This window comes from Petromyzon marinus, chromosome 21 (assembly GCF_048934315.1).
Source record: "Petromyzon marinus isolate PM22_M1 ecotype Great Lakes invasive population chromosome 21, UKy_Petmar_22M1.pri1.0, whole genome shotgun sequence".
NCBI lineage: Eukaryota > Metazoa > Chordata > Hyperoartia > Petromyzontiformes > Petromyzontidae > Petromyzon > Petromyzon marinus.
This window is the reverse complement of record NC_133687.1, coordinates 456,371-471,999: the sequence shown is the minus strand read 5'-3', so window position 1 is coordinate 471,999 and position 15,629 is coordinate 456,371. Positions and strand designations below refer to the sequence as shown.

At 53.5% G+C, this 15,629-nt stretch overlaps 1 protein-coding gene and 1 long non-coding RNA gene across 3 annotated transcripts; one reads left to right on the top strand and one right to left on the bottom strand.

Annotated features, from left to right (window-relative positions):
- Positions 1-514: 514 nt before the first annotated feature.
- On the bottom strand, positions 515-9,592 carry LOC116944697 (myosin light chain 5-like). Its single transcript, XM_032958484.2, has 7 exons — positions 9,463-9,592; positions 8,529-8,627; positions 4,729-4,804; positions 2,954-3,058; positions 1,771-1,849; positions 1,226-1,274; positions 515-891 (listed from the first exon to the last, which is right to left on the bottom strand). The coding sequence occupies exons 1-7, from the start codon at positions 9,463-9,465 to the stop codon at positions 790-792; spliced, it is 513 nt and encodes a 170-aa protein (XP_032814375.1). The 5' UTR covers positions 9,466-9,592; the 3' UTR covers positions 515-789.
- On the top strand, positions 7,395-8,444 carry LOC142925529 (uncharacterized). Of its 2 annotated transcripts, none has more exons than XR_012942483.1 (3): positions 7,395-8,070; positions 8,128-8,155; positions 8,298-8,444. It is a non-coding gene; the product is annotated as an uncharacterized LOC142925529 (long non-coding RNA). The 2 variants fall into 2 exon arrangements; XR_012942482.1 differs by having other exon boundaries at positions 8,128-8,239.
- Positions 9,593-15,629: the final 6,037 nt, after the last annotated feature.

Genomic DNA, 15,629 nt, shown 5'->3' with positions numbered 1-15,629 from the left:
CGACGCTCACAACAATAAACGGAGCGCCGTGCGGCTGAAACACAGAGTTGGCACAGTGGAGAGCACAGTTGGTGCATCACTCCTCTCGCCTTGCACTGAAGTTCATGATAAAACCGTATGCAGCATCACTCAAAATCTGCCTCGGACAAAGGGATAGAGTTCGGTGTGGAACTCTATCCCTTTGCACATCCGTAACAAATGCACTTTTACTTTTAAGGCTTCTCTGTTTTGGTCAGGCTTTCGAGCAGCCCTGAGCTTGGATCCGCGCCTCTGAGTTTTTGACTTGTCTGCAAAATCTGGCACGTTATAAATGTCATTATCATCTGCCAGTCATCTCGGTCAGTCAACCCATGGCACTTTGATCTGTTCCGTGACTTGCCAGCGGGCCTTCGACACTGCACGTGGCCTCAAAGCGCACCTAGCATGGTACAAGCGCCGTGGTGACGTCACCATCACTTATTGGTGAACGGCGGTTGTTGTTGCGCTTGTCACCTCACTCATCAACCCACACACAGCAGTTTCAATATACTTTATTCACGTCTCCTTCACAATGGTGACTTGCGATTGGTGGTGATGGAGATGATCGTGTTGTTTATGGTGATGGTGGTCATGAAGGTGATGACAGTGGTGGTGTTTGTAATGTTGGTAAGAGTGGTGGTAATTTATCGTGACAGTGGTGATGAAAATTATGATGGTGGTGGTGTTGGTTTGTGATGCATTTCGGCAGTGATAATGTTGGTGAAGCTGATGGTGATATTTATTAGGGTGACGATGGTGGTGGTGATGCCATCACTCCTCCTTCTCCTCTCCGTGCGTAATGATGTAGCACAGGGATTTGTAGTCAAGATGTCCTGCTGGGTCAATGGGTGCCATGTTGCACATCTGGTCTGCCTGTGTCATATCAACATCACCACCATATTAACATCATCGCATCAACACCACTATATTCACATTATCACATCAACATCACACCATGACATCATCAACATCATTGCCACATAACATCAACACCACCACAATTTAATATCATCGTCACCACTAACATCGCAAGAACATGCAACAACAAACATCCACTTAATTGTCGGTGATGTTACCACAGCTTTTGTGCCAGGCTAGGTGTGCGGTGTGCTGCGTTTGTGATGAGTGTATGCAATGGGGAGTGTTTGTGATGAGGTGTGTTGTGTTTGTGTGATAAGGTGTGCTGTGACGAGGTGTGTCGCATCACCTCTGTGGCTGTGAACCTGTCGGCTTGTGTCATGAGCAGTCTCTTCATTCTGAGTGAAACAACAAAGACAAAGATCACCCGTGTAGCCCTCAACAGACTGTTGGGGCAAGTGCTGTTAGCGAGCACCTATGAAGGCCGACACGGCACACGAGGGGGTGGGTGGCCAGCACCACGTCCGACCGCCTTTGTCTCTCCAGTATCGGTGCTTACACAACTCACCAGACTCATTTTAGGCTGAGTCAAGACTGGTTCAGATAATCGTCACTGGTCGTTGAGCGGGAAAACAAACTCGGGAGGCCGGGTTTGTAGCGCAGCACACAAAATGCTGCGCCACACATCACAACACAAACATCACACACAACACGTGACAATAACAACACACAACTGGAGGTGATGGTGTTGTTAGTGGTGGTGGTGATGTGATGATGAGTTACACTCTGGCAATGGCAAGGTGACGGTGTTGACACGATGGTGATGATGTTAATGATGGTGATTATGGTAGTGATGGTGATGATCAGAGTGGTGATTATGGTGTGTGGACGCACTCGTCTGCGTTGATGTGCCCTTTCCCATCGGGGTCGAAAATCTTGAACGCGTTCATGATGGTCTCCTCAGGGTCCGTGCCTGTGGGTGACAGCGGGGTCATAGTGGGGTCGGGGTGTGGTGGTGAGGTGAATGCTGTGCAGTGTGAGTGGTGTGAGTGGTGTACATTGTGAGTGGCGTGCGTGGTGAGTGATTGGTGTGCGTGGTGTGCATGGTGAGTGGTGTGCGTGGTGAGTGATAGGCGTGAGTGGTGTACATGGTGAGAGGTGTGCGTAGTGAGTGATAGGTGTGCGTGGTGTACATGGTGAGTGGTGTGTATAGTGAGTGATAGGTGTGCGCGGTGAGTGATTGGTGTGCCTGGTGTACATGGTGAGTGGTGTGCGTGGTGTACATGGTGAGTGGTGTGCGTGGTGAGTGATAGGTGTGAGTGGTGTACATGGTGAGAGGCGTGCGTGGTGAGTGATAGGTGTGAGTGGTGTACATGGTGAGTGGTGAGCGTGGTGTACATGGTGAGTGGTGTGTATAGTGAGTGATAGGTGTGCGTGGTGAGTGATTGGTGTGCGTGGTGTACATGGTGAGTGGTGTGCGTGGTGTACATGGTGAGTGGTGTGCGTGGTGAGTGATAGGTGTGAGTGGTGTGCGTAGTGAGTGATAGGTGTGCGTGGTGTACATGGTGAGTGGTGTGCGTGGTGTACATGGTGAGTGGTGTGCGTGGTGAGTGATAGGTGTGAGTGGTGTGCGTAGTGAGTGATAGGTGTGCGTGGTGTACATGGTGAGTGGTGTGTATAGTGAGTGATAGGTGTGAGTGGTGTACATGGTGAGTGGTGTGTATAGTGAGTGATAGGTGTGCGTGGTGTACATGGTGAGTGGTGTGCGTGGTGAGTGATAGGTGTGCGTGGTGTACATGGTGAGTGGTGTGCGTGGTGAGTGATAGGTGTGCGTGGTGTACATGGTGAGTGGTGAGTGGAGGTGAGAGGTGCGAGTGCGGTGAGCGTGCTAAATGGTAGGTGAGTGGTGGTATGTGAGGTGAGAGTGGTGATTGCTTTGAGCGAGGCGAGGGAAAGGGGTGGTGAACGTGCTTTGAGAGGTGAGTGAGCAGGGTGAGTGTGTGATGTGGATGGTGGGTAGATGGTGAGTAGATGGTGAGTGGATGGTGAGGTGGTGGTGGTGGTGGTGAGGAGTGACCGTTGAGCTTCTCCCCGAAGAGCGTGAGGAACATGGTGAAGTTCACCGGGCCACTCGCCTCGGCCAACATCGAGGTCAGCTCCTCCTCCTGCACGTTCAGCTTGCCTGGAGACACGAGGGGACACATGGGGGGACATGCGGCGACACACGGGGGAGACACGGGGATACGCAGGAAGAGGCGGGCACACATGAGGAGAGACTCGAGGACACGCGGGGAGACGCAGGGACGAACGGGGAGACGTGGGGGGACACGGGTAGACACGCGGGGGACATGTTGATACGGGGAGACAAGACAGATATGAGGACGGTGTTTCATGGCGGCACACGGGAGGTACATGGAGACACAGCAATGAGGACACGGATGTGGGGCTCGCAGAGTGCGCCTGGAGTTTGAGGGAGCGTCTGCTGCCAGCCACTTATCCCGTTGGGGAACACGGGCAGCGTGGGGGCAGCTTGGGGGCAGCGTGGGAGTAGCAGCGCCTGCTTCACGTGGGAGTAGCAGCGCCTGCTTCACGTGGGGGCAGCGTGGGAGTAGCAGCGCCTGCTTCACGTGGGAGTAGCAGCGCCTGCTTCACGTGGGGGCAGCGTGGGAGTAGCAGCGCCTGCTTCACGTGGGAGTAGCAGCGCCTGCTTCACGTGGGGGCAGCGTGGGAGTAGCAGCGCCTGCTTCACGTGGGAGTAGCAGCGCCTGCTTCACGTGGGGGCAGCGTGGGAGTAGCAGCGCCTGCTTCACGTGGGAGTAGCAGCGCCTCCTTCACGTGGGAGTAGCAGCGCCTGCTTCACGCGGGGGCAGCTTGGGGGCAGCAGCGCCTGCTTCACGTGGGGGCAGCTTCTACCCCCCCCCCCCCGCGCGTGGAGCCGTCACTGCGAGCCATCAACAACCACAACGTTGGGGTCACACGGAGAGACACGGGGAGACACGGAGATAGCGAGAGACACGGGGAGACACACGGAGATAGCGAGAGACACGGGAGACACACAGAGATAGCAGAGACACGGGGAGACACACGGAGATAGCAGAGACACGGGGAGACACACGGAGATAGCGAGAGACACGGGGAGACACACGGAGATAGCAGAGACACGGGGAGACACACGGAGATAGCGAGAGACACGGGGAGACACACGGAGATAGCGAGAGACACGGGGAGACACGGAGATAGCAGAGACACGGGGAGACACACGGAGATAGCAGAGACACGGGGAGACACACGGAGATAGCGAGAGACACGGGAGACACACGGAGATACTGAGACATTGGGAGACACGGAGAGAGCGGGAGACACGGAGCTAGCGAGACATTGGGAGACACGGAGATAGCGAGACACACGGGGAGACACACGGAGATGCCGAGACACGGGGAGACACACGGAGATAGCAGAGACACGGGGAGACACACGGAGATAGCGAGAGACACGGGGAGACACACGGAGATAGCAGAGACACGGGGAGACACACGGAGATAGCGAGAGACACGGGGAGACACACGGAGATAGCGAGAGACACGGGGAGACACACGGAGATAGCAGAGACACGGGGAGACACACGGAGATAGCAGAGACACGGGGAGACACACGGAGATAGCGAGAGACACGGGAGACACACGGAGATACTGAGACATTGGGAGACACGGAGAGAGCGGGAGACACGGAGCTAGCGAGACATTGGGAGACACGGAGATAGCGAGACACACGGAGATGCCGAGACACACGGGGAGACACACGGAGATGCCGAGACACACGGGAGACACACGGAGATAGCGAGTCGAGACGCACCAAGAGAGGCGTATGTCTCCTTGAGGTCGGATTTTCCAATGGCTCCGTCACGATCCTGGTCAATCATCGTGAATGCCTGGGAGTCACCACCACCACATCAGCGACACACACAGACACACACACAGATACACACATACACACAGATACACACAGACAGAAACACACACAGACACACACAGACAGATGCACAGACACAAATACAACAACAACAACAACCGCCATTCGCCACTAAGTGGCTGTGACGTCACCACGACGCTTGTGCCAGGCCATGTGCACCTTGAGACCACGTGAAGTGTGGAACGCCCGCTGGCAGGAGGTCACGGGGCAGACCCAAGTGCCACAGGTCGACTGACTGAGATGACTGGCTGATGCACCACCTGTGCCCCCTACTGTGCTAACCTGCCGTGCTTTAACTACCCGGTGCTCCGCTCGTTGTTGTGAGCGTCACTCCTCCGCCCTCCGTTGTTGTTGGAGGGCGACTGCCTCCAACTGCCCAGTAGCATCCTTCACGAGCCTCCTCCACAGAGGCCGATCTTGACACCGCTGGTACCAGTCATCGGCAAGTCCACTCAGCTCCACGTCCTCCTGTACCACATCACTCCATCTCTTCTCTAGCCCGTGCTGCGCCCGTTTAGCCCCCTCGATCCGGTCGAACAAACGCTGTTTCGACATGCGGTGGCTGGGCATAAGGGGTACATGACCCAGCCAACGCAGCCTTGCCTGCCGGAGGAACTCACCGGTGGGACCTTGCCCAGATCTTTCAAGGATTTGTGAGCTCCTCACACAATCCAGCCTGGTTAAACCCAGGATGGATCGTAGGCAGGCTAGCCTAAATGTTTCTAACCGGTGAAGATGTTCCATTAGGGGGGTCCACGTTTCGCAAGCGTATAGAAGGGAGGGAATGACCGTGTCCGAGAAGACCTGAAGCTTAGTGCGGAACGACAGACCAGGTAGCTTCCACACAGCGTTACGCAACCGATGAAAAGATATTGCCGCTCGACTGATTCGGAGTGAGACCTCTGCTGTTAAACTGGAGCCAGTCATAAGCACACTGCCCAGGTATGGGAAACTCTCCACTCTCTCCACAACTGCCCCATCACCGATTGGGAGTTGGGGGGGTGGAGTGTCCGATGGTACAAAATACCCAGGAAGGTGCTTAGTTTTTATGAGGCTGATGGTAAGGCCCCATCTCTTAGTGGCACGCTCCAGTCTCAGCAGCAGCGTCTCCAACTCCTCCTCTGAATGAGCAGCTATTACTAAATCATCGGCATACATAACGTGGTTGAGCAATAGGGATACACACAGATACACACACAGACATGCACACAGACACACACCATGCTGCTGGTGTCGTGTGGTGTGTTGCGTGATGAGGTGTCTACTGGTACAGTACTGGTGGTGGTGTGTGTTGTGTGACGAGGTGTGGAGTAGTAGTAGTGATGATTGTGTGTTGTATGACTAGGTGTGTAGTCTGTGTGTCGTGTGACGAGGTGTGTAGTGTGTGTAGTGTGACGAGGTGTGGAATAATAGTAGTGATGATTGTGTGTGTTGTGACGAGGTGTGCAGTGTGTGGGTGTGTGACGAGGTGTTTAGTGTGTGGGTAGTGTGACGAGGTGTGTAGTGTGTGTAGTGTGACGAGGTGTGTAGTGTGACGAGGTGTGTAGTGTGACGAGGTGTGTAGTGTGACGAGGTGTGTAGTGTGTGTGTGACGAGGTGTGTAGTGTGTGTGATGTGTGACGAGGTGTGTAGTGTGTGGGTGTGTGACGAGGTGTGTAGTGTGTGTGTGTTGTGTAACGAGGTGTGTAGTGTGTGTGTAGTGTGACGAGGTGTGTAGTGTGTGTTGTGACGAGGTGTGTGGTGTGTGTGTAGTGTGACGAGGTGTGTAGTGTGTGTGTAGTGTGACGAGGTGTGTAGTGTGTGTGTAGTGTGACGAGGTGTGTAGTGTGTGTTGTATGACGAGGTGTGTAGTGTGACGAGGTGTGTAGTGTGTGTGTAGTGTGACGAGGTGTGTAGTGTGTGTGTAGTGTGACGAGGTGTGTAGTGTGTGTGTTACGTGACGAGGTGTGTAGTGTGTGTGTTATGTGACGAGGTGTGTAGTGTGACGAGGTGTGTAGTGTGTGTGTGTAGTGTGACGAGGTGTGTAGTGTGTGTAGTGTGACGAGGTGTGTAGTGTGTGTGTAGTGTGACGAGGTGTGTAGTGTGTGTATTATGTGATGAGGTGTGTAGTGTGTGTGTAGTGTGACGAGGTGTGTAGTGTGTGTGTGTTATGTGACGAGGTGAGTAGTGTGTGTGTAGTGTGACGAGGTGTGTAGTGTGTGTGTAGTGTGACGAGGTGTGTAGTGTGTGTGTTATGTGACGAGGTGTGTAGTGTGTGTAGTGTGACGAGGTGTGTAGTGTGTGTGTGTTATGTGACGAGGTGTGTAGTGTGTGTGTAGTGTGACGAGGTGTGTAGTGTGTGTGTTATGTGACGAGGTGTGTAGTGTGTGTGTTGGTGACGAGGTGTGTAGTGTGTGTGTTATGTGACGAGGTGTGTAGTGTGTGTGTAGTGTGACGAGGTGTGTAGTGTGTGTGTTATGTGACGAGGTGTGTAGTGTGTGTGTTATGTGACGAGGTGTGTAGTGTGTGTGTTGTATGACGAGGTGTGTAGTGTGACGAGGCGTGTAGTGTGTGTAGTGTGACGAGGTGTGTAGTGTGTGTGTGTTATGTGACAAGGTGTGTAGTGTGTGTGTAGTGTGACGAGGTGTGTAGTGTGATGAGGTGTGTAGTGTGTGTTTAGTGTGACGAGGTGTGTAGTGTGTGTGTGTAGTGTGAGGAGGTGTGTAGTGTGTGTGTGTTATGTGACGAGGTGTGTAGTGTGTGTGTTATGTGACGAGGTGTGTAGTGTGTGTGTTATGTGACGAGGTGTGTAGTGTGACGAGGTGTGTAGTGTGTGTGTAGTGTGACGAGGTGTGTAGTGTGTTATGTGACGAGGTTTGTAGTGTGTGTGTAGTGTGACGAGGTGTGCAGTGTGTGGGTGTGTGACGAGGTGTTTAGTGTGTGGGTAGTGTGACGAGGTGTGTAGTGTGTGTAGTGTGACGAGGTGTGTAGTGTGACGAGGTGTGTAGTGTGACGAGGTGTGTAGTGTTTGTGTGACGAGGTGTGTAGTGTGTGTGATGTGTGACGAGGTGTGTAGTGTGTGTGTGTTGTGACGAGGTGTGTGTGTAGTGTGACGAGGTGTGTAGTGTGTGTGTAGTGTGACGAGGTGTGTAGTGTGTGTGTAGTGTGACGAGGTGTGTAGTGTGTGTGTTGTATGACGAGGTGTGTAGTGTGACGAGGTGTGTAGTGTGTGTGTAGTGTGACGAGGTGTGTATGTGTGTGTGTAGTGTGACGAGGTGTGTAGTGTGTGTGTTACGTGACGAGGTGTGTAGTGTGTGTGTTATGTGATGAGGTGTGTAGTGTGTGTGTAGTGTGACGAGGTGTGTAGTGTGTGTTTAGTGTGACGAGGTGTGTAGTGTGTGTGTTATGTGACGAGGTGTGTAGGGTGTGTGTTATGTGACGAGGTGTGTAGTGCGTGTGTGTTATGTGACGAGGTGTGTAGTGTGACGAGGTGTGTAGTGTGTGTGTAGTGTGACGAGGTGTGTAGTGTGTTATGTGACGAGGTGTGTAGTGTGTGTGTAGTGTGACGAGGTGTGTAGTGTGTGTGTAGTGTGACGAGGTGTGTAGTGTGTGCTATGTGACGAGGTGTGTAGTGTATGTGTTATGTGACGAGGTGTGTGGTGTAACGAGGTGTGTGGTGGTGGTGGTGCTGCTGGGAAGGTCACCTCCTTGAACTCCTGGATCTGGTTTTGCTCGAACATGGAGAAGACGTTGGAGGAGGCTCTCTGTGGCTTCCCCTCCTTGCGCCGGCTCTTTCTGCTCGCCTGCAGCAGCAACAACAACAACAAGCACCACAACATCACCACCACCACCATAACCATCAACCACCACCACAACTGGCACCTCTGCCACTACAACTAATTTCCCGTGCGTGATCTCCGCCACTGCGGTGATGAGCTACCGTGCGTGGCCAGGTTGCCTTAACCTAGTAAATACAATATACACCAACAACACCACTACAATCACCATCGTGTCACACACACCATCAACCTCTACCACAAACACCATCACCCCTACCACAAACACCATCACAACTGCTGCAACCATCAACACAAACTAACATACCATCATATCGCATTACCACAATCACTATCACGTTACAATTACCACAAGCGGAGAGCACATGACCACCACTATTGTCACCACCACACTCATCATTACCACCACCACCACACTCACCACCACCACACTCATCATTACCACCACCACCACCACACTCATCACGACCACCACAACCACACTCATCACCACCACCACCACACTCATCACCACCACCACCACCACCACACTCATCATTACTACCACCACCACCACACTCACCACCACCACACTCATCACGACCACCACACTCATCATCACCACCACCACACTCACCACCACCACCTCACTCATCACCACCACCACCACCACACTAATAACCACCACCACACTCATCATTACCACCACCACACTCATTACCACCACCACCACCACACTCATCACCACCACCATCACACTCATCATTACCACCACCACAATTATTACCACCACCACCACCACCACACTCATCACTACCACCACCACACTCATCATCACCACCACCACCACCAAGGGGTTCACCATAGCGCGCTCGGTGCGGGCTGGAGGTCGCCTGCGGACGGTGACGGGGAGCGTGGGGAGCGAACTCTTATAGTGGCTACGGGAGAGGGGTCAGAGAGAGCGGACAGGAGATTGGGGAGAGGGAGGAGAGAGGGAGGAGAGAGATGGGGCAGAGGGGAGGGAGTTGTAGGAACGCAGATTGTAGATAAGGGAGGAGATGGAGAGGGGACAGATTAGGAGAGGAGAGGGGAGGAGAGAGGTCAGAGTGGGAGGGCAGGGGAGAGGTGATGGGAGAGGAGAGGGAATAACGGGGAGATAGAACAGAGGGGAAGATAGAGGGAGGAGAGAGGAGGGCGGGAAGGGAGAGAGAGAGAGTCGAGGGAACGAGAGATATTGGGGAGAGAGGGAGGAGAGCGATTATTGGGGGAAAGAGTAAAAATGGGACAGGAATGTGGAGAGAGAAGGGAGAGATCAGGGGACGAATTGGAGACGGGGAGATGGAGGGCAGAGGAAATATCGTGGAGATGGAGGAGAGTGGAGCAGGGGGTGGCATCTGGGGGGAGGGGCTGCACCGCTCCCGTTCCTTCCCCCGACATCGCGGCCTGCGCCAGGGCTTTCGGCGAGCTCCTATTAAGGCAGCGAGGGAGGGAGCGGAGGAGATTCCCACTCTCTCTCCTGCCTCTTCTGACTCCGCGTGCCGCTGATGATGTCGTCCACTCCCAGGCACTCACTTCAGGCCGAGTGGACCTAGGGGAGAGACAGATACCGATAAGAGTTTCCACTCGTGGGCGGCCTGAAATGGAATCCGTGATAAGGTGTAAAATAAACAAAGGTCCCCGTATAGCCTTTAACAGACTGTGGGGCAAGTGCTGTTAGCAAGCAGCGTGTCTGTGTGTCTGTGTCGGCGCGGCACACGAGGGGGTGGGTGGCCAGCCCCACGCCCGACCGCCTTTGTCTCCCTAGTGACGATGTTTACACACCGCACCAGATACTCATTTGAGGCTGAGTCGACCTAGGGGAAGCCCAGGACCGATTCAGATAATAGTCACCGGTGTTAGCCGTGAACAGGAATTGACCCCGGGCCACCGGGTTCGTAGCGCACTATGCTAACCGCTGCACTACCACTCCCTATACACACACACCTACACACTGATACACCTACACACCCCTACACACCCCACACACACCTACACACCTACACACCTACACACACCTACACACCTCATACACCCCACACACACCTACACACTCCACACACCTACACACCTATACACACACCTACACACACCTACACGCCTCATACACCCCACACACACCTACACACTCCACACACCTACACACCTACACACCTCATACACCCCACACACCTATACACCTCATACACCCCACACACTCCACACACCTACACACCTCATACACCCCACACACACCTACACACCGACACACCTACACACCCCACACACCCCGCACACCTACACACCTCATACACCCCACACACCCCACACACACCTCATACACCCCACACACCTCATACACCCCACACACAGCGACACACCTACACACCTCATACACCCCACACACCCCACACACCCCACACACACCTACACACCTCATTCACCCCACACACACCTACACACCGACACACCTACACACCTCATACACCCCACACACCCCACAACAACAACCGCCATTCGCCACTAAGTGGCGGTGACGTCACCACGACGCTTGTGCCAGGCTATGTGCACCCTGAGGCCACGTGAAGTGTCGAACGCCCGCCGGCAGGAGGTCACGGGGCAGACCCAGGTGCCACGGGTCGACTGACTGAGATGACTGGCTGATGCACCACCTGTGCCCCCTACTGTGCCAACCTGCTGTGCTTTAGCCACCCGGCGCTCTGCTCGTTGTTCTGTGCGTCGCTCCTCCGCCCTTCGTTGTTGTTGGAGGGCGACTGCCTCCAACTGCCCAGTAGCCTCCTTCACGAGCCTCCTCCACAGAGGCCGATCTTGACACCGCTGGTACCAGTCATCGGCAAGTCCACTCAGCTCCACGTCCTCCCGTACCACATCACTCCATCTCTTCTCTAGCCCGTGCCGCGCCCGCTTAGCCCCCTCAATCCGGCCAAACAAAAGCTGTTTCGGCATGCACACACACCTACACACCGACACACCTACACACCTCATACTCCCCACGCACACCTATACACACCTGCAAACCCCACACACCCCTACAAACCCCACATACACCACACAATCCTATGCACACCAACACAAACCACGTACATCTATACACCCCTACACACACCCCACACACCCAAACACACCTGAAATACACCCCTACACACACTCTACACACCCCCCCCACACCCCCACACAACCCACTAAGTGACGGTGACGTCACCACGGCGCCTGTGCCAGGCCAGACGCACTTTGAGGCCACGTGAAGTGTCGAAGGCTCGCTGACAGGAGGCCTCGGGATAGAGCAAGGTGCCATGGGTTGGCTGACTGAGATGACTGGTAGACCCTACCGTGCTAACGTGCTGCATTTTAGCCGCCTGGCGCTCCGCTCGTTGCCGTGAGCGTCGCTCCTCTGCCCTCCTTTGTTGCTGAAGGGGGACTGCCTCTAACTGCCCAGTCGCGACCTTCACGAGCCTCCATAGAGGCCGATCTTGACACCGCTGGTACCAGTTGCCAGCAAGTCCACTCACTTCCACATCCTCCCATACCCCATCCGTCAATTTCTTTTCCAGCCCATGTCGTGCCCGTTTAGCCCCCTCTATGCGGCCAAACAGAAGCTGCTTGGGCATGCAGTGGCTGGGCATGCGGGCTGCGTGACCCAGCCAACGCAGCCTTGCCTGCTGGAGGAGCGCACTCGTGTCCAGATCGTTCAAGGATTTGTGAGCTCCCCACACAATCCATTCTGAATGGTTCTAACTGGTACAGATGTTCCATTAGAGGCGTCCATGTTTCACCCCACCTCTTAGTGGCACACTCCAGGTTCAGCAGCAGCACCTCCAACTCCTCTAAGTGAAAAGCAATTCATCTTCTTTGGTTCTTTCGGTAAAGTCACGTAGAATGAGAATAAAATAATACATTGATAAAATAAAATAACACAATAATATTCTCACGACGTTTCGGCCACATTCTACGTGACTTTACCGAAAGAACCAAAGAAGATGAATCCTTGCAGTCACGAAAGCTTTAAATTGAAAAGTAATTACCAGATCATCAGCATACATAACATGGGTTTACCAATCGGGAGCCATCCCTCGAACACTCGAGTATCGATCAGCCTCCAGATGTATCTTTACCAGATGGAAATTCCTCTGGTACAGCCATGGAAAGCTTCTCGAACTATGTGGTCAAAGATGATGTTAAATAATGTGGGAGCCAGTGGACATCCCTATCGCACCCTAAGGTGAACATGGAATGGCTCCGACTCCTGGCCACGTAGCTTTACCTGGGCCTGCTGCCCACCATAATTAAGGCCCTTAATGTTTGTAAGCACGAAGAACTGCCCACAGCCCTGGCCTGTTGATGGTATCATAGGCCTTGACTAGGTCAATAAAGCAGATATATAGGTCTTGTTGGAATTCCCTACACCTCTGCTATAGCAGACGGACAGAGAATATGGCATCTGTGCAGGACCGACCATTCATGAAACCACATTGAGGCTCCGCAAGCCTCTCCTCAGCGTGCCTGGCAAGGCGATGTTGAATAATCCTTGCCATGAACTGGCGCAGATGTAACACCGCCACACAAACACGCGACACAACTGACACCCGCAGGCGTGCGCTGACGCGCGTCTCCCACACGCGCACTCCGATAAGGGCGAGTGGGTGAGCGAGCCCGCGGTATTGATAGCGGCGTTGGCTTCACGTAGATGCGCCGGAGAGTACGCCGCTCCAGTCCACTACCACTTGTTACCAGATAAGTAAGGCCCACTGAGATGCTATACAGCTCTTTTTCAAACGCGACCTGGCCACAAATGACAGCTCAACGAAGTGGCTTGTCGTTCTAAATATGGAGGTAAAAATCGGAGGACCCGGAGAAAAATGTATGTGACCATGAGGAGAACGTGCAAACTCCAAATAAAAGACGGCGTCCGAGTCGGGATCAAACCCACGTAGCTCTTGCATACCAGGCGAGCGAATTAAAATCTCTCCACCACCATCACAGCCCAGCGACCACACCCAGCACAGCCCACATCACATACAAAGACAAAGATCCCCCGTATAGACTCGACACACTTTTGGGGCAAGTACTGTGAGCGAGCCCCTATGAAGGTCGGCACAGTAGACGAGTGGGTGGATGACCAACACCACGCCCTACCCGCCACGGTCAAGAAAAGGTGACAAAGAATTTGTCGTTGCAGCAACAACTTTTTAGAATAACCTTGTTTCATCGAACATCGTCAAACTTTATTAAAAAAATACCTAAAGCAGAAGATTAATGCTGGATGCAACTGTATTTGCAAATGTGGTTTATAACTTTCATCTTTACCCGTGTTTCGATCGTAAAATAATTTACGTGCAATTTTATTGAGGGACGATGTGTTGTCTTGCTGTGGTCTGGGACTGTTTTTGCTGTTGTTTTGCTGCCTTGCCCAAGCTTGGGAACTGGTATACTTATGCCATTTGAACTTATATACTTTATCTATTTTCTGCATGTATTTTTTTGATTGAGTTCCTTTCCTATATCTTACACTCTGATGGTTTCTTTTGTATCGTTTGTCCTGCCTCAACCGGACATCTGTGCAACAGAGCTTTACAGCTCATTGGATTTCTCCAGGATAAATAAATATGCTGATTCTGATATAAATATTCTGATTCGGATTTTCCACAGTGGCGATGTTTACACACCACACCAGGTACTAATGTAATAAACGACTTCCACGACGACTCTTGACTGGTGTTTTTATTCAACAGAATGTCTGCACAGCGCTGCGCTCTCTCTCTCTCTCTGGGTAGTCGCTTCGCTTCGCCCGCTGCCTTGACGATCCGTCTCCGTCGTTTACTAATTCAAGCTCATGGACATGCTTATTTCTCCAGCACCCACCCGTCCCAGCACGCCACAAACCCTCTCCCCCCCCCCCCGTGAACTCCTGCAGCCACAACTCTACAACCCCCCCCCCCCGTGCCTATATAAAGCCACAACAGCAGATCATTCTTTATCACCTGATGACGGACGCTTGGGTTGCGACCGAAACGTCGTGTTTCTTTAATGTTTTCTATCTACGTGACTTTACCGAAAGAACCAAAGAGTATAGCTAGTGTTAAATAATGTGGGAGCCAGAGTGCATCCTTGTCGCACGCAAAGGTGAGCAGGGAATAGCTCTGACGCCTGGCCATGTAGCTTTACCAAGGCCTGCCCACCACAATGAAGGTCCTTAATGATTGTGAGCAGAGAGGCAGGCACTCCAAAAGCACGATGAATAACCCAGAGCCCAGACCTTTATTGACCAGGTCAATAAAGCAGAGATGTAGGTCCTGTTGGAATTCCCTACACCTCGACTATAGCAGACGGACAGAAAATATGGCATCATGTGGGGGCCAACGTCTGCCTCCCTGCTCCCTGCGAGCGGGCGGGGCGCGACGTCCCCCCCACTCTCCCCTCCTCCTCGTCGGCCGCCTCTCGCCGGGTCCCCGCCAATCAGGTGATAAGCCCCCCCACGCCAGCGCCCCCTCTGAGGGACATCGCTAATCGGCTGGTTCACCACCGCCCGGGGTTATCTCGCACACACCCACGTACACCACCACCAAAAGCGAACGTGGTGGCGTGCACGCTCGCACCCCTGCAGGCGCGTGTTTCCCCCACACGCACAAACGCGCGCGTAGACACGCGCAAGCGTCGGCGAGCGATTTTCAATTGTACCCTTCCCCCGCGTGCACACGTGCGCCCCTGCAAGGCGCTCGTTTTACACAAAGAGCTGTATGAATATACACGCGCACCTCCTTAATCCGCTTGCACACCAAGTCTAGCGTTAAAGAGCTGCGCGAATTTGCGCCTCGCCTGCTATTGTCGCTGTGTAAACATGCTGTGTTAGCGCGCGAGCTCTGGCGAGTGGGTTTATCGCACCCTGCCCCCGCCCACGCGGCACACTGCAGGCGCTCGTTTTTCACACACGCGCGCATAAACACGCGCGAGCATCGGCGGCCGTGTATGTTTTAATACACGCACGCCTCACACGTA

Bases quoted from the DNA above. Each gene is read 5' to 3' on its own strand.
- LOC116944697 (XM_032958484.2), bottom strand. The intron at 4,805-8,528 runs GTGACCTTCCCA...GGTGACTCCCAG, and splicing joins AGATCCAGGAGTTCAAGGAG to GCATTCACGATGATTGACCA. The intron at 892-1,225 runs GTGATGCGACAC...GATATGACACAG, and splicing joins ACAGGTTCACAGCCACAGAG to GCAGACCAGATGTGCAACAT.